The 21,318-nt window shown below is 49.1% G+C and overlaps 1 protein-coding gene across 1 annotated transcript in view; it reads left to right on the forward strand.

Moving 5' to 3' along the window:
- Nucleotides 1–1,967: 1,967 nt before the first annotated feature.
- The window catches only part of FA2H (fatty acid 2-hydroxylase), a gene marked incomplete at both ends in the record, with an annotated part of 60,041 nt that continues 40,690 nt past the window's right edge, over nucleotides 1,968–21,318 (forward strand). Inside the window, one exon of the mRNA XM_080703376.1 lies at nucleotides 1,968–2,237. Coding sequence (XP_080559502.1) covers nucleotides 1,968–2,237 — 270 coding nt within the window. The remainder of the gene's footprint in view (nucleotides 2,238–21,318) is intronic.

The following is a 21,318-nucleotide window of genomic DNA, read 5'->3' on the forward strand; positions in this document are numbered from 1 at the left end:
GAGGATTGAACCCGGGGCATATTACCTCTGAGTTATATCCCCAGCCAGATTTTATTTTATTTTATTTTATTTGCAGATCTGGGGATGGAACCCAGGGGGATTCGACCTCTAAGCTATACCCCCTTCCCTATTTTTTATTCTTTATTTTGAAACAGGGTCTCACTAAGTTGCGGAGGGCCTCACTAGGTAGCTGAGACTGTCCCCGAACCACGATCCTCCAGTCTCAACCTCTTGAATGCTGGGATTACAAGCGTGCACCACCACGCCTGGCTCCAGAGTTTATCCTTTATTTTGAAACAGGGTCTCCCTAAGCTGTGGAGGGCCTCACTAAGTAGCTGAGGCTGGCCGGGAAGCTTCAATTCTCCTGTGTCAGCCTCCCAAGAACTGGGATTACAAGCGTGCACAACCATGCCCGGCTATTTTTATTTATTTATTTATTGCAGCACTAGAGATTGAACCCAGGGGCATTCTACCTCTGAGCTATACTCCCAATCCTATTTATATTCTTTATTTTGAAACTGGGTCTCACTAAGTACATGAGACTGGTGGTGAACCTGCAATCTTCCTGTCTCAGCCTCGGAAGTACTGGGATTACATCCGGCTGTCTTATTTTACTTATTTTACTTTGAAACAAGGTCTTGATAAGTTGCTGAGCCTGGCCTTCAGCCTCTGATCCTCCTGTCTCTGCCTCCAAAGTACCAGAATTACAGACATACACCACCACTCTCAGCTAAGAATTTTTTTAAATTATATTGGTGTCGCGTGTGGTGATGCATGCCTGCAATCCTGGGTATGTGGGAGGCTGAAATAGGAGGATCACAGGTTCTAGATCAGCCTCCGCAACTTAGTGAGACTCTTAGCAACTTAGTAAGGCTCTGTTTCAAAACCAAACCAAACCAAAGAAAGAAAGAAAGAAAGAGGGCTGGGAGTATAGCTCAGAGGTAGAATGCCCATAAGTTCAATCCCCAGTACCAAAACCAAAACAAAACAACCTCCCAAAGCAATATGTGTGTGTGTGTGTGTGTGTGTAATATATGTAGATATATGTTAAACTACACAAGAGCATAAATTTACCATTTTATTTATTTATTTATTTATTTATTTATTTATTTATTTATTTATTTATTTATTGGTGGTACTGGGGCTCCTGGAAGCCCTTCTACCTCTGGGCTACACTCCCATACCTATTTTATACTTTTTTATATTTGGAAACAGGGTCTTTTAAGCCAGCGCATCTGGCTTCGAACCTGCGCGATCCTCCTGTCTCCGCCTCCCAAGCGCGGGGATTACAAGCGTGCCCCACCACGCCCAGCTTTTCAACCATTTTAAGTGTACAATTCGGTGTCATTCAGTACATTCATATTGTGCAAAGACGTTAAGATATTACATATTGAGATATTATTGCAATATTAAAATATTACGTATTATATTAAGATATTACATATTGTGCTTACTGAGTTACTGAACTTGGGAGAGACACTTTCAATTGTTTGCCCGAGCCCAGCGCCCCACTCACTTTACCCTAGACCACCCTGCCCCCGCGTCCCGCTTCGCCCTCTCTTTGGCCCCTCCTGGAGTCTTAAGATCGACACTGTCAGTTTCTCCCTTGCAACTGTCTACTCTAGTGGCGATCAGCCCATCGAGGTTGAGTTCGGACACCTCCCCGGGGCGGGAAGACTAGCTCCGCCCGCAGGAGCCGCCTTCCTTCGGCAAAGGGATGCACCTGGCGGGCGCGCCCCCTACCTGCGCCGGCACCTGCCGCGGCGCTGCCCCTCGCCCGCCCCGCTCGGGTGGCGCTCCTGCCGGCCAATGGGGAGGGGGCCCCGGCTCGTCCCGCGGAGCGGCCAATGGGAGCGCGGCATGCAAATGAGCAGGTGCGGTGGCGGCGGGCCCGTAGCGGCCCCGGGCTCCCGGGCTGTTAGAGGCGCGCCGGCGGCCGCCCTGCAGACTCCGGCTCCGCGCGCACCATGGCCCCCGCTCCGCCCCCCGCCGCCTCCTTCTCGCCCGCCGAGGTCCAGCGGCGCCTGGCGGCCGGCGCCTGCTGGGTCCGCCGCGGGGCGCGCCTCTACGACCTCTCGGGCTTCGTGCAGCACCACCCCGGCGGCGAGCAGTTGCTGCGGGCTCGGGCCGGCCAGGACATCGGCGCCGACCTGGACGGACCCCCGCACAGACACTCTGCCAACGCGCGCCGCTGGCTGGAGCAGTACTACGTGGGCGAGCTGCGAGCTGACCTGCAGGTACCGCGGGCCGGGGCGGGCGCACCCCACTTCCTCTCCCCCCACCCCCGCGCCGAGCCCGGCTCCTGCCCTCCGGGAGGACGCAGGGTGCCGCCCTCGCCTCCCCTCCCTCTGCGCTCTCTTCTCTCCAGGTAACAGGTCATTGCCCGCCCGCCCTCCCATCGCCAGACCCGTCTCCATCCTCTCCTGCTCCCACCTCGCCAGTTCCCTGCCCCGAGCAACTGTTCCTTCTAGCTCTCCCAAGTTCTTGGCCCCAGCTCAACTTCCAGCCTTCCCTTTCTCCGGCCTTATCAGCCTCATTTTCTTTGCACCTGGTCTAGCTCCGAGGCTCACCTGCCCTCCCACCCCACCCTGCCCCTGCTTCAAGGAGGCCCGGGTCCCAGGCTTTGCTCAGCTCGCTCGGCTTTCCCCCGGAGGAGGGTGGGAACTCTCCTGGGTGGGTGGCAAATTCCCGGCCACATCGGCGAACTGTGTCCTCTCAGCCCTGTATCTCCCTTTATTTCTTGTCCGACCTGGCAGCATGGGTGTGGAAGAGGAAATGAAAGACAGATGCCAGCTTTGCTGAGGGCAGGGGGGATTAGTACTTTGAACCGAGGCTGTGTGCTAAGCCGAACACTACCGTGCAGCACAGCTCCTGGGGCAGGTTTTGTTATCCCCATGTCAGGATGTCAGGAGAGGCTCTGCAAATGTCTGTGGGCAAACAACCCGTTAGTGGGATAAGCCAAGTGCATCTGACTGTAAAGTCAGTGCCGTCTCCATCCCAAAGATTCACGTGGGCAAGAAACGCAGCCCCTAACTGCTGGGCTCGGGGTAGGCTCAGGCCAAAAGCAAGCTGGCACCTTGTTTTATGAGCCCGGATATAGGACTGGTGAGCGGGGGCTGGGGGCATCATGCTTGGGTATAAACCAACAGCTGTTGCCCACTGCCTGCTCTCACTCGCAAGCGCTATCAGATCTTTAGAAGAACGGCTTCCCCCTCACTGTACTGAGTCCTTCATGTTTATTCAGTCACTGATTGGGTTCCTCGATGAGCAGACAGCACGGTGCTAGGCACAGGCAGGCACCAGGGAACAAAATGTGAGTCCTGTCTTCAGAGAGTAGACAGGCAAATGCGGAGGAAGGGGAGACTGCCAACTGCATGAGAATTATTTAATTCCATAGTGCTAGCAGAGTAGAGACCCGGAGGGGAGGGGCTCAGGGAGAGCTTTCCAGAGGCTGTGACATTTACCCTGAGAGCTGATTGGTGGATAGGGCTGAGCAAGGAAGAGGGTGTGAAGGCTCTGGAGGGGAAGAGCTTGGCCCAGCCACAGAACAGAAATAAAATCAAAGTGGCCAGAGACTGGTGGGCCAGGAGAGAGGTGTGGGCGGGGCCAGAGGTCACTGAGGCCCAGAGGACGCCGAGCCCCACGGTTGTGGTCAGGATTTGAGGAAGCAGGGAAGAGATGCGAGCCGGGGCGTGGCAGGTCAGATTTGCATCTTGGGAAGAGTCACCTCCCTGCAGCGCCAAGGAGGAGTGAAGGGAGCCCGAGTGGGGGCGAGGAGATGGGCAGAAGGGCACAGCTGTGGGAGCTGTGGTGCTAGGGGGTTGGGGGGAGACTTTGCGCGATTGCATAAGTAAAATGCCTAGACTTGGCATTCTGCAGTGGGAACTTGATTTAGCCTCAGAAGGTGATGCCTGGCGTGAGGTTCTGCTGAAGGGGCACAAGGGTTAGCCAGAGATATAAAAAAAAAATAGAGTACAACAAATAACAGAAGTTGAAATCCAGATCCTAGAGATTGCCAGGCTCGGGACGGCTGATGGTCCGGCCTGGCCTAGAGACAGGAGCCTCGAGGCGTGTCATCTGGACCAGCTGCCTTGGGCAGCCCCACCTCCCGGCCCTGTCAACCACCCACACCGGGGCTTGGTTTTGCCTTGCTGTGCCTACACTCACCTGACCTGTGGGAGGAGGCAGAGGGAACGCTTGGTTCACATTTGCTTCCAACGGCTGCCATCACCGGAGATACCTGTGTCCGGGCGTGGTGTATGGCTGGTATCCTCAGGTCCTACCCAGGGATGCGGAGAAGATGACAGTCATAATAGCCTCAGTCCACCCCACCTTCCCCACCTACCTTCTTTCCTTCTGGACTGGGGTGCTCACACCTGTTCAGGTGAGAGCCTCGCTCCTCTAATGTGAGGAGCAGGAGGGAAACACCATGAGCCAGTCGGGGCTCGTTTCTGAATGGCTTCCCCTTGGGGGTTCTTCTACCCTGGCTTGGTCCTTGAATGAGCGCATCCTCCGTCTTCTTCCAAGGAGAAGACCTACCCTGTTTGGTTCCTCTGTCCCCCACTTTGCCACACCCCCTCTGTGTCCACACTTACACACACATTCACACTCACTCAAAGGAACACACACAAAACAAGTCAAACTTGTTTGAGCCAACACAGTGCAGGGGGGTTGAGACAGGTTCTGCGGTGGCCTTGAACCTGGGGACAGTGAGCTGCCCACCCGGAGCAAGTGAAAGGTTCCTAAGCCGAGATGGAGGCCTGGCCTCTTGTCACGGAATCTCAGCCCAAGCAGAAAGAGCAGTGCTCTCCCAACCGTGAACATGAAGTCCATTTCTTGAACTGCAAACAGCTTTTTTTCAAAAAAGAAATAGAAGCTGTTCATGGTGGTGTACCCTGTGATCCCAGTACTTGGAAGGCTGAGACAGAAGGATTGCAGGTTCGAGGACAGCCTCAGCAACTTAGTGAGACTCTCAGAAACCTAATGAGACCCTGTTTCATAGATAAAAAATAAAAATGGGCTAGGGGTATAGTTTGGAGGTAACACAATCCCCAGTAACACACACACGCAGGGGGAGAGAGAGAGAGAACAGAGAAAGGACTTTGGGTCATTATCCTCTTCCAGGGCTATAGTCCTATGTTTCTAAGGCCTTGGTTATTCATGAATCACAATTACACCTCTTTCCAAGTTGCCATACACGCTGTTATATTTTTTGATTTATCTTTATACTGACTCACTTTTTATTTTGTTAACTTTTTATTTTATTAACTCACTCTAAGTGATAAGAGCAGTATAATGACAGGTTAAAATAAATATAAAACTATTAAAATGCTCATCCTCCTGTCCCCTAAAATCATCCTTTATACCACCAATGGAAAACAGCCAGAGCAGCACTTCTTAATCCTGCCCTCCCGTGGATCATTTTTCTGAAGCTGATGAAAGAGATGAAATTGTATGAAAAATGTGGCAATGTGTCGGGCACGGTGGAGCATGCCTGTAATCCAGTTTTTGGGGAGGCCAAGACATCAGGATCACAGGTGCAAGGCCAGCCTCCGCAACTCAGTGAGACCCTTCCCAACTGAGTGAAGCCCTGTTTCAAAATAAAAAGTAAAATAGGGTTGATAGTATAGCTCAAAAGTAGACTGCCCCTGTGTTCAATCCCTAGTGACACACAGAGATACAGTGTCAGTGTGCATTTTTCTAGTGAGAAAACTACATCTTTTATCACAGTCCAATTAGCCCCTCCCCCTTTTTTGGTACTGGGGATTGAACCCAGGAGCATTCTACCTCTGACCTATAGCCCAGCCCTGTTTTTATTCTTTATTTTGAAACAAGGTCTCACTAAGTTGCAGAGGGCCTCACGAAGTCGCTGGCTCTGGCTGCGAACGTGCGATCCTCCTGTCTCAGCCTCCCAAGTACTGGGATTACAAGTGTGCGCCACTGCACCTGGCTCAGGGCCCCTTCTAACCCTAAACCTGCCACCAAGGGGATGGGAGAGTGGCTCATCCTTCTTCCACATCGCCCCCCAAACCTGGCGGTCTCATCCAGGGGCCAGCTGCGTGAAAGCCCTCTGCTCGGGAACAGACTGGAGACAGGTTGCAGAGATCAACTCCCGAGGTGCTGGCATTGAGTCCTCTGCTGTCTGGAGGTCTCTGAGCGCCTCATCCCAGAGGTCGGGGCTCTAAGTGGCAGAGGAATCCCTAGATTCTGCCACATGCACTTCTGCCAGTATGGCCACTCAGAGCTTCAGGGCTTGAGTAATTCAATGGGAATGGACAACAGGGAGGAGCTCCAAGGGCAGGAAGACTTAAGGTTCCCACCCTACCCCAGCTCCCAGAAGATCTCCAACCTGGGAAGCTGGTCTGAGCAGAGAACTCCTAAAAGCTGGGGCTTGGGGAACTTGCTAAACGGCTCCCTCCCTGCTGCAGGTGAGGGCAGCCACCTAGCCCAAGCAGGTGGAGAGCCTCTTGGCCAGCAGGAAGGTCCCGGCGAGCCCCACTGGCCCATCGGCAATCTGTCTATCCTCACCGTGCCCTGGTCTGCTGCTGTGCCAGGCACATCTGGCCTGGAGGCTAAGCCCAGGGCCAGCTGCTAGAGCATCCGGGGACCCGGTCACCAGTGTTTCATGCCCACCCTGGAGGAGGCACAGGTCCCCGGAGTTTGCTCTGGGTTGCCCCGGGACTCAGTGAATGGCTTTGAAACCCAGAATTGAGAAAAATGAAAATGAACCCCAGAAAGATGAGAGAAGTCATCTTTGGAAATACTCCAGATAACTCAAATGAATGCCTGAGTGGCACCTGTCATGTTCTCTTTCCTTAAAATTTTGTTTTGTTTTGATGACACACACTCTTCATTAATCCAGATGTTGCCTTCATTTATGTAGGCAGGTTCTAAACGCGTTGTAAAGCAGCCACACTGACACCCGCCACACTGCCGAACAAGCCCTTGCCAGGGATGCCAAGACCTTGGCTTTCATGAGCCTGGTCCTTGGTGTGACCCTGGTTTCCCTGGCCTGGCAGCCATTCCTGACGAGGGCCCCTGCCCTGCCTGCCACGCTGTCCTCCCATGGCTTCTGGATACCTTCCCCTTTGGGTTTTCTGCTTAGATCCATTTCTTATTGGTACTATAATTAAATACAACATATGTGGCAACTTGGAGCAACACAGAGGTATTCTCTTACAATTCTGGGTGTCCAAAGTCAGAAATGAGTGTACAGAGGCCAGGTGTGTTGAGGCATGCTTGTAATCCCAGTACTTGGGAGGCCGAGACAGGCAAATCACAGGTTCAAGGACAGCCTCGGCAAGTAGTGAGACTCTCAGAAACCTACTGAGACCCTGTTTCCAAATAAAAATAAAATATGACTGGGAGTGTAGCTCAGTGGTAGAATGCCTCTGGATTCAATCCCCAGTACAGAAAGAAAGGAAGAAAGAAAGAAAGAAGAAGGAAAGAAGAAAAGAGAAGGAAAGAAAGAAGAAAGAGAAAGGAAGGAAGAAAGAAAGAAAGAAAAAAAGAAATGAGTGGACTTCTAGTCCTTCTAGAACTCTAGAACCTGTTTTTTTGTTGTTGTTTGTTTGTTTGTTTTGTTTTGTTTTTGTACTGGGGGTGGAACCCAGAGGCTTTCTACCTCCGGCTATACTTCCAGCCCTATTTTTATATTTTATTTGGAAACAGGGTCTCACTCAGTTGCTGAGAGCCTCACTCAGTAGCTGAGGCTGGCTTCAAACCTGCGTGATCCTCCTGTCTCAGCCTCCCAAGCGCGGGGATTACAAGCGTGCGCCACCACGCCCAGCTTAGAATCTGTTTTCTTGCTTTATCTGCCTTCTCCGGGCTGCCAGTATTCCTTGGCTCCTGGTCCCCAGCCAGCAATCTCATTACTCTGGCCTCGGCTTAGTCTCCTACTCTGAGTCTTCCTCCTGCATCTTCCGCTTGTAAGTGCCCTGTGATGACTTTGGCACACCCACACAATCAAGGATAATCCCTCTCTCAACATCTTTAACTTAATCATGTCTGTAAAGTGCTTCTTGGCAAGTAAATAACATACTTACCGTGGGTACCAGGTATTGGGACAGAGACACAGGGGAGGGAGGGAACTAGCCTGCCTAACCACTCCTCCTGTACCCCGGTCATCACCTCTCTTTCCCTGGCTGGTTTCTCTCACTTCTCCCTTCCCTGAAAAGAAGACAAAGCTTAAACTTTTTTTTTTAAATCCGAGTAAACACTTCTATCTCCACCACTCAGGTCAAGATATAGAAACCTTCTAGCACCTATGGTGGGCTTCTGCCTCCTCCCAGACAATAGCACCCCAAGAGGTGCTGCTGTCCTGACTGCTATCACCACAGGACAGAGAGAGCTGTCTTTGAACTGCACAGAAACAGGATTGATGCTGTCTACGGGGCAGCCCCCAGCGGTCAATACCATGGCTAGGAGATCATCATTCTTTTCTTTAGAATCATCAGTCAATCCTGAGGATGGAAACCAGGAGCTCATAGATGCATGCTCCGCCACTAAGCTCTACTCCTAGTCCTTTCCCTTACTCTTTGCTTTTTGGGGAAGACAGAACCCAGGGGCATTCTTCCAGGAAACCATACCTCTGACCCTTTTTATTATTTTATCTTGAAAAAGCCTAGCTCGCTGGGCGTGGTGGCGCACGCTTGTAATCCCCTCGCTTGGGAGGTGGAGACAGGAGGATCGCGCAGGTTCAAAGCCAGCCTCCCTGGCTTAAGAGACCCTGTTTCCAAATAAAATATAAAATAGGTCTGGGAGTATAGCCCGGAGGTAGAAGGGTTCCATCCCAAGTACCACCAAAAAAAAAAAAAAAAAAAAAAAAGTCTAGCTCAGTTGCTGAAGGTCTCACAAAATTGCCAAGGCTAGTCTTGAACCTGCAATCCTCCTGTCTCAGCCTCCCAAGTACTGGGATTATTGGGATATCACACTCAGGTCCTTTTCCTTCCTTAAAAGCAATTGCTTCCGTTGCCTGTCCTGTCCTAGGGAATCCATGGGCAGTTGAAGGGGAAAAAATGGGGAGTGACTGGCAAAAGAAGTCTTTGGTAACCTGGTCGTGGTGGTGCACACCTGTAATCCCAGGACGTGGGAGGCTGAGGCAGGAGGATCGCAAGTTCAAAGCCAGCCTTGGCAACTTAGCAAGGCTCCCAGCAACTTAGTGAGACCCTGTTTCCAAATAAAAAATCAAATAGGGCTGGAGGTGTGGCTTGAAGGTAGAATGTCCCTGGGTTCAACCCCCAGTGCCAAAAAGGAAGAAGATAAAACTGGCTTGTCCATCAAATGCTCTCTCCACGCACAGAGATCTCCCTCCTCCTCCTCCTCCTCCTCCTCCTCCTCCTCCTCCTCCTCCTCCTCTTCCTCCTCCTCCTCCTCCTTCTCCTCCTCCTCCTCCTTCTTTTTGTGATGCTTGGAGTGGAACCCAGGGGCATTCTACTTCCAAGCTACACCCCAGCCTGATTTTTCATTCTTTATTTTGAAACAGGGTCTCACTGAGTTGCAGAGAGCCTCACTAAGTAGCTGAGGCTGACAGGAACCTGCAGTCCTTCTGTCTCAGCCTCCTAAGTACTGGGATTACAAGCGTGTGCCACCACGCCGGCCGCCTTACTTCTTGACCTAGAGCTATTTTGACCTTGCTCCCCATTCTCGAGGCACTTCACCTATATAGCCCGTTACAGAATTCATAATGTTCTTCTTTATGACTAAATCGTCATCGCACGTCTTTTCTTCCCTATTATCTTGTCTACTAAGCCACGATCCCTGAGGACTGGTCTGGCTCTCCTGGGTTTCTCTGAAATGCGCTAGCACGCTGGCACATGCCGGCCAGAGCTGAGAAGTATCGGAGTGAATGAATGAGCCGCTTGGAAAACCAAGCTGTGCGCATGATTGGAAAGGAAAATGGTAAGCCGGGCGTGGTGGCACACTCGTAATCCCAGAATTTGGGAGCTAAGAGAGGAGGATCGCAGGTTCCCGCCAGCCGGGGCTGCTTAGTGAGGCCTTCTGCAACCTAGTGAGACCCTGTTTTAAAAGAAAGAGCTAAAAATAGTGCTGGGGGCATAGCTTGGAGGTAGAATTCCCCTGAGTTCAATTCCCGGTACAGGGAAGAAGGAAGGAAGGAAGGAAGGAAGGAAGGAAGGAAGGAAGGAAGGAAGGAAGGAATGAATTATTAACATACACAAGATACTTAAAGAATTAAAATGTAAAAAAACCTCCTTTCCTGTTCATTAGCTGAGAGCGTTGGGAGTTGGGAGGAGGGGAATGAGCAAGTGTGAGCAGGCAGAGCGCCTTCCCATCTTCCCCACCTCTATTTGCTCCTCCCAGAAGTCTCCTGCAAAATATAGAGGTGACGTTGGCCTTAGAAAAAGGTGGTGGCACACGCTTGTAATCCCAGCATTCAGGAGGCTGAGACAGGAGGATCACAGTTCTTGGACAACCTCGGCTACTTAGTGAGGCCCTTTGCAACTCAGTGAGACTGCTTCAAAATGAAGAATGGAAAATAGGGCTGGGGGTGTAGCTTGGAGGTAGAATGCCCTTGGGTTTCATCCCCAGTACCGCAAAAAAAGAAGAAGAAAAAGGAAAAGGAGAAGAAGAAGAAAACACCGAATGAAGCCAAACGTGGTGGCCCAAGCTTATAATCCCAGTACTTGGAAGACTGAGACAGGAGGATCACAGGTTCATAACCAGTCTGAGCATCTTAGTAAGGCAGTAACTTAGACCCTGTTTCAAAATAAAAAATAAAATCACCTCAGAGCTACACCTCAGGCCCTACTTTTTATTCTTTATTTCTGAAACAGGGTCTCACCAAGTTGCAGAGGGTCTCACTAAGTAGCTGAGGCTGGCTGTGAACCTGTGATCCTCCTGTCTCAGCCTCCCAGATCCTGGGATTACAAGCATGTGCCACCATGCTCAGCTTAAAATAAAATTTAACAAGAGAGCTGGGAACGTAGCTCAGTGGAAGAACCTTTGTCTAGCATACACGAGGCCCTGGATTCAATCTCCAGGACTTAAAAAAAAAAAGATCTACAGCCAGAATATGCATTGTTGGAAGTACACGTGACCATACAGAGTGAGCCCTACAACCATCAACAAATCTGGTTAATTATTACCTAAGTGAATTATTCGTAATTCCTCCTTTAAAACAGAGTAGAGAATTCTGATTCTCTATATTCTCCTGTGTCCAGGAGGGTCTTCTGAACATTGCTTGGCATTGAATGATGGGAGGTTTCCTAATGAAAAATGGAATCTGAGTCTTTAGGAGATTTCTAGGAATAGCTGGTTTTAGTTTGTGAGCTCCAAATGTTAATAACTCATAATAACCTCCCTAATTGCTCTTAAGTAGTCCCTATGCTTATGTTGTAATAAAAGTTTATAGTTGGGCCCAGTGGTACATACCTATAATCCCAGTACTGGGGAGGCTAAGACAGGATAGTAGGTTTGAGGCCAGCAGCAAAAACTTAGTGGAGGGGGGAGGAACTTGGACCCTGTTTCAAAACAAAAAGAGAAAAGGGTAGCCGGGCGTGGTGGCGCACGCTTGTAATCCCAGTACTTGGGAGGCTGAGACAGGAGGATCCAGGTTCGCAGCCAGCCTCAGCTACTTAGTGAGGCTCTCAGCAACTTAGTGAGACCCTGTTTCCAAATAAAGAATTAAAAATCAGGCTGGGGGTATAGCTTGGAAGTAGAATGCCCTTGGGCTCAATTTCCAGCACCACAAAAAAAAAAAAAAAAAAAAGGGCTAGTGGTGTAGTTCAGATGTAGAACATCCCTGGGTTCAATCCCCAACAATGGTAATAATGATAATAATAACAGTGATAATGAAAGTTTATGAAATGGGTATCATTTATTCACAAAGATCAAAAAAGACCTCTGTGTGCGTGTGTGTGTGTGTGTGTGTGTGTGTGTGTGTGTGTGTGACTGAGAATTAAACCCAGGAACATTCTACCTCTAAGATACACCCCCAGCCCTATTTTATTTTTATTAATTTTTTTTACATACTGGGGATTGAACCCAAAGAGCATTTACCTCTGAGCTATATCCCCAGTTCCATTTTATTTTTATTTGGAAGCAGAGTCTCACTAAATTGTGGAGAGCTTCACTAAGTCGATGAGGCTGGCTTCGAACCTGTGACCATCTTGTCTCAGCCTCCCAAGTACTGGGATTACAAATGTGCACCACCACACCTGGCTACTTTGTTTTTTGAAACAGGGTATTACTGAATTGCTGAGGCTGGTCTCAAACCTGCGATCCTCCTGTCTCAGCCTCCCAGGTACTGGGGTTACAAGAGTACACCACTATGCCTGGCTAGACCTGAAATTTTTAATTCAGTTCACTGTCTACACTTTGAGGTTTGCTGCTGGGATGGAATAGGGAGTCCCTATATTAGACAAAATAAATGCAACTTCTGTGATGCCCCAAATCAGGGAAAAGGCCAGACCATCCTGGCTTCCTCTTATCTGTTTGGACTACCAGGTATATAAAGGCTTAAATGGATTGGACACAGAGTACTGTCAAAAAAAATCATCGGTTCCTTGGAGCTAGACAGAAGAAACCCTGAATACTGGAGTAAAAGTTTACTTAAGTCGCCGGGAGTGGTGGCGCACGCTTGTAATCCCCGCGCTTGGGAGGCTGAGACAGGAGGATCGCGCAGGTTCGAAGCCAGCCACGCTGGTGTAAGAGACCCTGTTTCAAAAATATAAAATAGGTCTGGGAGTGTATCCAGGAGGTAGAAGGGCTTCCAGGAACCCCAGTACCACCAAAAAAAAAAAAAAGTTTGCTTAAGTCAATCTACCTTGTTTTTCTGGGTTTATTTTTTAAATATACTTTTACTGGTGCGGTGAAGTCCCACATCATAATGAAGTTCCAAGCGAGGGTGGCATCCGAGCTCAAGCACTTGGCAAGCTTCCCCTCCCCCTCCCCTTCCCCACACATGGTATCTGGATTGGCACTGAGAATGTCATGTAGGTATACAATGTCAATGGAAGTGTTTCCTTCATTAATTCCTCCTCCAAACCCCCCACCAAGTGAATCTATGTTAAACAAAGACCAAAATTTCTCAGATGATGGGAATAGGAGTTAGAATAAGGGATTTAATTTTCTCCAAAAAAAGAAACTGAAAAGTATGTGTCGCTGAACATGGGATGAGCTCTGAGAAATGTGTCATTAGGCAATTTTGGGGGGAGGGATATCATGCAGTGTGCTTACACACAAAAGTACTAGGTAACATGAACTTTCTGGGACCACTTTCCTGTATATGAGCCATGGCTATGCAGGGTATGACTGTGCAAACTGAAGGTCATACTTGTGTGCAAATTCTTAAATGGGAGTAATAATGAATCAGATAGTGCTGGGGTTTTTTGTTGTTGTTGTTGTTTTTGTGGTACTGGGGTTGGAACCCAGAGGCTTTCTACCTCTGGGCTATACTCCCAGACCTATTTTATATTTTATTTGGAAACAGGGTCTCACTAAGTAGCTGAGGCTGGCTTCGAACCTGCGCGATCCTCCTGTCTCCGCCTCCCAAGCGGAGGGATTACAAGCGTGCGCCACCACGCTCGGCTAGACAGTGCTGTTTTTATACACTGTGTTGGTTGCACAATGTGGCATTCTGCATGTGTGTGTCAGGGGGGTACTAGAGATTAAACCCAGGGGCTTCTACTGCCAAGCTATAGCTGTTTGTTTGTTTGTTTGTTTGTTTGGTGGTACTGGGGTTCCTGGAAACCCTTCTACCTCCGGGCTACACTCCCAGACCTATTTTTATATTTTTATTTGGAAACAGGGTCTCTTAAAGCCAGCGAGACTGGCTTCAAACCTGTGCGATCCTCCTGTCTCCACCTCCCAAGCACAGGGATTAAAAGCGTGTGCCACCATGCCCGGTGTCATATAGCTTTTTTTTTTTTTTAATTTTATCTAATGTAGGAGCTCCCTATTCCATCCCTACCCCCAGCCCTATTTTATTTGAAAACAGATCTCACTAAATTGCTGAGGCTAGCCTACATGTTGGAATTCTCCTATCTCAGCCCCCAAGTGCTGAGGCTATATAGGCATGCACCACCACCTCCAGCTACAATGTAATATTCTAAATTTCACCAGGAGTCATTTTTAGCAAATGTAGCTGAAGGTGAAGGGTCTCTCTTTGTGTGTGTGTGTGTGTGTGTGTGTGTGTGTGTGTGTGTGTGTTTATGTATGTGTGTTTTACCTCTGAGCTACTTCCCCACCCCTATTTTCTTTTTCTTTTTTTTGAAACAAGATCTAAGTTGCTACTTAGTGCCTTGTTAAGTGGCTGAGGCTGTCCTCGAACCTGCGATCCTCCTGTCTCAGCCTCCCAAGTACTAGGATTACAGGTGTATGCCACCACAGCCGGCTTCTCTTGGCCCTTTGATAAACAGGTTAGTCTCTTTTGAGGGTCCCATCCTTTGCTGGTTACCCACCTTCCCGTTTGAATTGGCCCAACTCGGCCAGGTCTTCATTTCACAGTGGAATTGTAAATCAGTTTTCTGTGGCTCTCATTGCATTCATGACATTTTCTATATTTTTTTTTGCAGAGAGTTTTCATTTTTCTTTCCATTTCATTGCATTGAGTTGTGAGATAATGGCAACCTCTAACCATGAAAGAGAAAATGTTCCACCTAGACGGTCTGGGAGAAGTTGGGGAAGGAGGTGGTCTTTTGTGACCAGGGATTAAACATATAACTCATCAATTGACTCGTGAATATTTGCAGGTTAAGATTTTTTCTGCCTTTTGAGACTTGAATCTTCAGGGACTTGGATAAAGACCACTTGGGTGTAGCCCAGGCATGGTGGCACACACCTGTAATCCCAGTACTTGTGAAGCTGAGTTAGGAGAATCACAGGCTTAGGACAGCCTCAGCAACTTAGTGAGATTATATTTCAAAATAAAAAATAAAAAGGGCTGGGGGTGCCAGGCATGATGGGGCATGCCTGTAATCCCAATACTTGGGTGGCTAAGGGAGGAAGATCGCAGGTTTATGGTCAGCCTCAGCAACGTTTAATGAGGCCCTCCACAACTTAGCGAGACTTTGTTTTAAAATAAAAAATAAAGTAGGAGCTGGGCATGGTGGCACACGCTTATAATCCCAACATTCGGGAGGCTGAGACAGGAAGATCCAGGTTTGTGGACAGCCTCAGCTACTTAGTGAGGCCCTTTGCAATTCAGTGAGATCCTAGTTCAAAATAAAAAATATGACTGGGGATGTAGCTCAGAGGTAGAATGCCCCTGGGTTACATCCCCATACCGGAAAAAAAAAAGAAAAGAAAGAAGGAAGGAAGGAAGGAAGGAGGGAAGGAGAAAAGGAAGAAAGGAAGGAAGGGAGGGAGGGAGGGAGGGAGGGAATGAAAGAAAGAAAGAAAGTCCAGAGTTGTTGTTCAGAGGTAGGATGCCCCTAGGTTCAGTCCCTAGTACCACACATACACACAAAGAAAAGAACTTGGGTGACAGTGATCCTCATAGAATAGTAATATACCTTAAGTTTGTATAGTGATTTACATTTTATTAAAAATATTTCCCTTAGTTTTCCATTTGAACTTGTAGAGGAAGCAGATGTAGGAAGCAATAGCTCAGAGATCCTGGAATACGGTCCCAGGTGTCCTGCACAGCCATTGCACACCCCTTAGGAACAAAGCCGCTCCCTGCAGCTAAGCCAAGGGAGCAGATATGTTTCCCTTGGAGCCATCCAGGGTGAGATGCCATTAGGCATCCCTTCTTGTCCTTCCCATGGCCCAGAGATAAAAGAAGGGTCCTCAGGCTGAACCTGTCTGCTTTCCAGACTTATAAACCACTTCTGCCTTCTAGGATGCTCCGTGGCAGTGTGTACCTCTAGGATGCTCCGTGGCAGTGTGTACTTCTAGGATGCTCCGTGGCAGTGTGCACCTCTAGGATGCTCTGTGGCAGTGTGTGCCTCTAGGATGCTCTGTGGCAGTGTGTGCCTCTAGGATGCTCCGTGGCAGTGTGTACCTCTAGGATGCTCCGTGGCAGTGTGTACCTCTAGGATGCTCTGTGGCAGTGTGCACCTCTAAGATGCTCTGTGGCAGTGTGTACTTGTGCAAGGAGATTTCCGGAGTGGAATGAGCGCTCCCTCCCCTACCACCTGACTCAGCCTGCTCAGTTACTGATTAACCCAAGAGTCAAATGCTCCCACCTCCTGGCAGCTGCCCCTCCTTCCACAGAGTGAGGGGCTGGAGGTCAAAGTGTGAGATGGGGCAATGTGTTGGCTTGAAAAAGTACATTTGGAGTCTTTAACCCCTTAAGGGAGCTGGGCATGGTGGCGCATGTCTATGATCCCAGTACTTGAGAGGCTGAAATAGGAGGATCGCAGGTTCGAGGATAGCCTCAGCAACATAGACTGTGAGCAACTTAGGGAGACCCTGTTTTAAAATAAATAAATAAGTAAATAAATAAATAAATAAATAAATAAATAAAAAGGACTGGAGGTATAGCTCAAAGGTAGAATGCCCCTGGGCTCAATCCTCAGTACCAAAAAGAAATAGCCCTAGAGGGGCCTTCTTTGGGCAGCTGTATCAGGCAGTCTTTGATTTAGACCATGTTAATTTAACCAGGCTAGAGAAGTACTTCTTTTACGACCAATAGAGACTGTGAAACATCCTGAGTCTGGGGCAGGGACCTAACATAATGATGAGTTGTGGTCCTCAGAATGCCCTTAAAGGGGCCTGAGGCTTAGATATGAGCCTGATTTGGTGTCTAAGTTGACGTGTCTGGGATAGTGGACAATTCTCTCTTCTGTTAAATGTGCCAGGTATGGCAGTGCATGCCTGTAATCCCGGTATTTGGGAGGCCGAGGCAGGAGGATCTCAGGCTCGAAGCCAGCCTGGACAAGTAGCAAGACCCTTTTTCAAAATAAAAAATAAAAGAGGGCTGGGGGTGGAACTCAGAAACAGAACCCAGCCAGGCATGGTAGCGCACACTTGTAATCCCAGTACTTAGGAGGCTGAGACAAGAGGATCACAGGTTCACAGCCAGACTCAGTTACTGAGTAAGGTCCTCCACAACTTAGTGAGACCCTGTTTCAAAATAAAGAATAAAAAAATAGGACGCCGGGCGTGGTGGCGCACGCTTGTAATCCCCGCGCTTGGGAGGCAGAGACAGGAGGATCGTGCAGGTTCGAAGCCAGCCGCGCGCGCTGGCTTAGGAGACCCTGTTTCCAAATAAAAATGTAAAAATAGGTCTGGGAGTGTAGCCCGGAGGTAGAAGGGCTTCCAGGAACCCCAGTACCACCAAAAAAAAAAAAAAATAGGGCTTGTGGTGTAGCTTGGAGGTAGAATGCCTCTGGGTTCAATCCCCAGTACTGCAATAAATAAATAAATAAATAAATAAATAAATAAATAAATAAATGTAGAACTCTTTTGGGTTCAACCCCTAGTACAAAAAAAATAAAAATCGTGGAAGGAAAGAGGAAAGAGAGCTGCTAGGTCAAGAAGGCAGACGCTAAAGTAAGGTTTCTGTCCACTTCATCCTTAAATGTCCAGGAAGGCTGCCCAGGGCCGGTGGCTGTACAGACCCTCCTCTCCTTTGCCATTGCTTCCGAATTTTTTGTCTTCACCAACTTCTCCCAGATCTAGAGGGAGGGAGGGAGGTCACCTGGGACGCGGCTGCTGCGGCTCCCCTCCAAGATGGGGTTCCCCTCTAAGATGGGGGTCCTATCAGAGCGAGGTAGAATGCTCCTGGGTCAGGACCAGAGGACAGCGGCAGCCGGTCCTGACGCCCAGCGCCAGTCCGGCGTGGCCGTGACCGTGACAGAGTGCTCTGAGACCCGGCCACCTCTAGAATGCCAGGCCGGCAGAGGTGGCCTCCAGGGGCAGGGGGAGGGCGCCACGTCCTGTCTAGCTGGGCCTCCCTGGTCCATGCTCCTGAGGAAATGCCCCTGGAGCGTGTGCTGGCGGCTCGGTGGAGCTCAAAACTGGCTGAAGAGTGCAGCCTTTGGCAGGAAGGGAGACGGGAGTGGTCCCTCTTGCTGCTGGTTCCACCATGCTTGAAGTACCCCTAAGGGGAGCTGGCCCTGACACCCGGGTGGACTTGGGGCTGATGCCAGCCAATTGACCAAGCGGTCCCTCTCAGCAGTCAGACAAGGGCTCTTTTTAAAATTTATTCATTTATTTTGGTTCTGGGGATGGCAGCCAGGGGCATTCTACTGCTAGCTGCACCCCTTGCCCTTCTCATTTTTTATTTCAAAACAAGGTCTTGCTAAGTTGCTGTGGCTGGCCCCTTGTGATCCTCCTGTCTCAGGTTCCCAAGTACGCGGATTAACAGGTGTGCACCACCATGCCCAGCTAACCTGTACATTTTATTTTATTTTATTTATTTATTATTATTATTATTATTATTATTATTATTATTATTTTGGTGGTGCTGGGGTTCCTGGAAGCCCTTCTACCTCCGGGCTACACTCCCAGACCTATTTTTTTTTTTTTTTTTTTTGGAAACAGGGTCTTTTAAGCCAGCGCGGCTGGCTTCGAACCTGCGCAATCCTCCTGTCTCCGCCTCCCAAGCGCGGGGATTACAAGCGTGCGCCACCACGCCCGGCCTAACCTGTACATTTTAAATAATTAAAAGTACTATCAACATGAATTTTTTTTTTTTACGGGTCTGGGGATGGAACCCAGGGGCATTCGACCTCCGAGCTACACCCCCTGCCCTATTTTTTATTTTTTATTTTGAAACCAGTCTCACTGAGTTGCAAAGGGCCTCACTAAGTAGCTGGGGCTGTCCGCGAACCGCGATCCTCCGGTCTCAGCCTCCCGAATGCTGGGATTACAAGCGTGCGCCACCACGCCCAGCTCAACATGAAATTTCATGTGCAGCTTCGCAGAAATATACCATGCACGCACACGCATGGTCTCTCTTTAGTTAGCACGGAAGGGAAAGGAATCCTGGGATGCGTACCACCCAGCAACCGGCTACTTTTCACCTAATGTCATATTTTGTTCTTTTCATATAAGGAATATAGAAAAAAAATTCCATTTACTTCTTTTTTTTTTTTTATAGTTGGTACCAGAGATTGAACTCAGGGGATATTCTACCTCTGAGCTACACACACCAAGCCCATTTTATTTTTTATTGTGAAACAGAGTCTCAACAAGTTGGTAAGAACCTTGCTATGTTGCTGCCCTGTGGTCTTCCTGTCTCAACCTTTCAAGTACTGGGATTACAGGAGAGACCCATGTCCAGTTTGTTTGTTTTACCTAAGCATTTCACTTCCCTGAGATTTTTTTTTTTTTTTTGGTGTACCAATGAAATCACCAATTTTTATTAGGTTTTTACCATTCATTTTTTTCCTCTTTCTATTCCAGCCAAGATTCTGCCCCACTTGAAAAGGCCAAGAGTCACCCTGGGCCACGCTGCGGGCCCTGGGGACGCAGTTGAATCCGACTTTCAGAGGCTGGGACTGTGTAGCTTGCCCTGGACCTTGAGGTCCGGGAGCTGGAGCAAGGAAGAAGTCATTTCTGGGTACTTGACAGCTCTGGTCCACCGTCCATGGGGTGTGGAGTCCAAAGTGAGCGCTGTCCAGCAATCACAGAATGGCAGAGAGTCTAGCTGGGGACTGCAGGGATTTGGGGATGGGGGAGAATACAGACGCAGCACCAGGATGGGTTCTACACTGTTCTGTGTTCAGACGAGTTAGAGGAGAAAGAAGCCTGAGGTCAAGGTCAGTGTGTGCCCAGACAACCAGAGGCAAGGAGATCCAGCAAGCTGCCATGTTTGCAGCAGGGAGCCCAGCGCCTCTTAGGAAGTTCTGTACAACAAACTTCTTGTCCCTCTGGGCAAGGGAACTGAAAATTGATTCCTCCTCCTCCTCCTTCCTACTCCTCTCATTAGAATCTCATGAGAAAGCCGGGCATGGTGGTGCACACTTGTTATCTCAGCATTTGGGAGGCTGAGACAGGAGAATCGCGGTTTGCGGACAGCCGCAGCTACTTAGTGAGGCTCTTTGCAACTCAGTGGGACCCTGTTTCAAAATAAAGAATAAAAAATAGGGCTAGGGGGTGCAGCTCGGAAGTAGAATGACTCTGGATTCCATCCCCAGTACCACACACACACACACACACACACACACACACACACACACACATACACACACACACACACACAAGAGAATATCGTGAGAAGCTTATTTATTTATTTAGTCATTTATTTATTTGGTGGTACTGGGGTTCCTGGAAGCCCTTCTACCTCGGGGCTACACTCCCAGACCTATTTTTTATTTTTTTTAATTTGGAAACAGGGTCTCTTAAGCCAGCGAGGCTGGCTCCGAACCAGCGCGATCCTCCTGTCTCCGCCTCCCAAGCACGGGGATTACAACCTCCTGTCTCCGCCTCCCAAGCCCAAGCGCGGGGATTACAAGCGTGCCCACCACGCCCGGCATGAGAAACTTTTTTTTTTTTTTTTTGCAGTACTGTGGATGGAACCCAGGGGCGTTCTACCTCCCGGCTACACCCCCAGCCCTATTTTGTAATTTATTTGGAAACAGGATCTCACTAAGTTTCTCAAAGCCTAAGTAGCTGAGGCTGGCTTTGAACCTGTGCAATCCTCCTGTCTCAGCCTCCCAAGCACGGGGATTACAAGCCTGCGCCACCACGCCCACTTTAGAGAAGCTTATTTAAAAGAGATTCCAAGCCCAGCATGGTGGCACCAATTTGTAATCCCAGCATTTGGAAGGCTGAGACATGAGAATCACGGTTCACAGACAGCCTCAGCTACTTAGTGAGACCCTTTGCAACTCAGTGAGACCCTGTTTCAAAATAAGGAATAAAAAGTAGGGCTAAGGGTATAGCTCGGAGGTCGAATGCCCCTGGGTTCCATCCCCAATACTGCAAAAAATGGAAAACACAATAATAGCAAACGAAGGATATCATTCACGAAGGAGGACCTCATTTGCAGTGAAGCTATATTGGTTTTCTAGGACTGCTGTCACAAAGCACCACTCAAACAGCAGAAATGAACCGGGCGTGGTGGGCACGCTTGTCATCCCCGCGCTTGGGAGGCGGAGACAGGAGGATCGCGCAGGTTCAAAGCCAGCTGCGCTGGCTTACGAGACTCTGTTTCAAAATAGAAAAAAAATAGGTCTGGGAGTGTAGCCCGGAGGTTAGATGGGCTTCCAGGAACCCCAGTACCACCAAAACAAAAAAACAAAAAAACAAAAAAAAAAACACAGCAGAAATGTACTGTCTCACAGTCCTAGGGGTTAGATGTTTGACATAAGACACTAGCAGGCTTGGTTCCTTCCAAGGCCTCAGGGGGAATATCTCCAGGGTCTTTCCCAAGGCAGGATGGCCGTCCTTGGCCATCCTTAGCTT

This window comes from Muscardinus avellanarius (genome assembly GCF_963383645.1).
Source record: "Muscardinus avellanarius genome assembly, chromosome: 10".
In the NCBI taxonomy this organism is placed as follows: Eukaryota; Metazoa; Chordata; class Mammalia; order Rodentia; family Gliridae; genus Muscardinus; species Muscardinus avellanarius.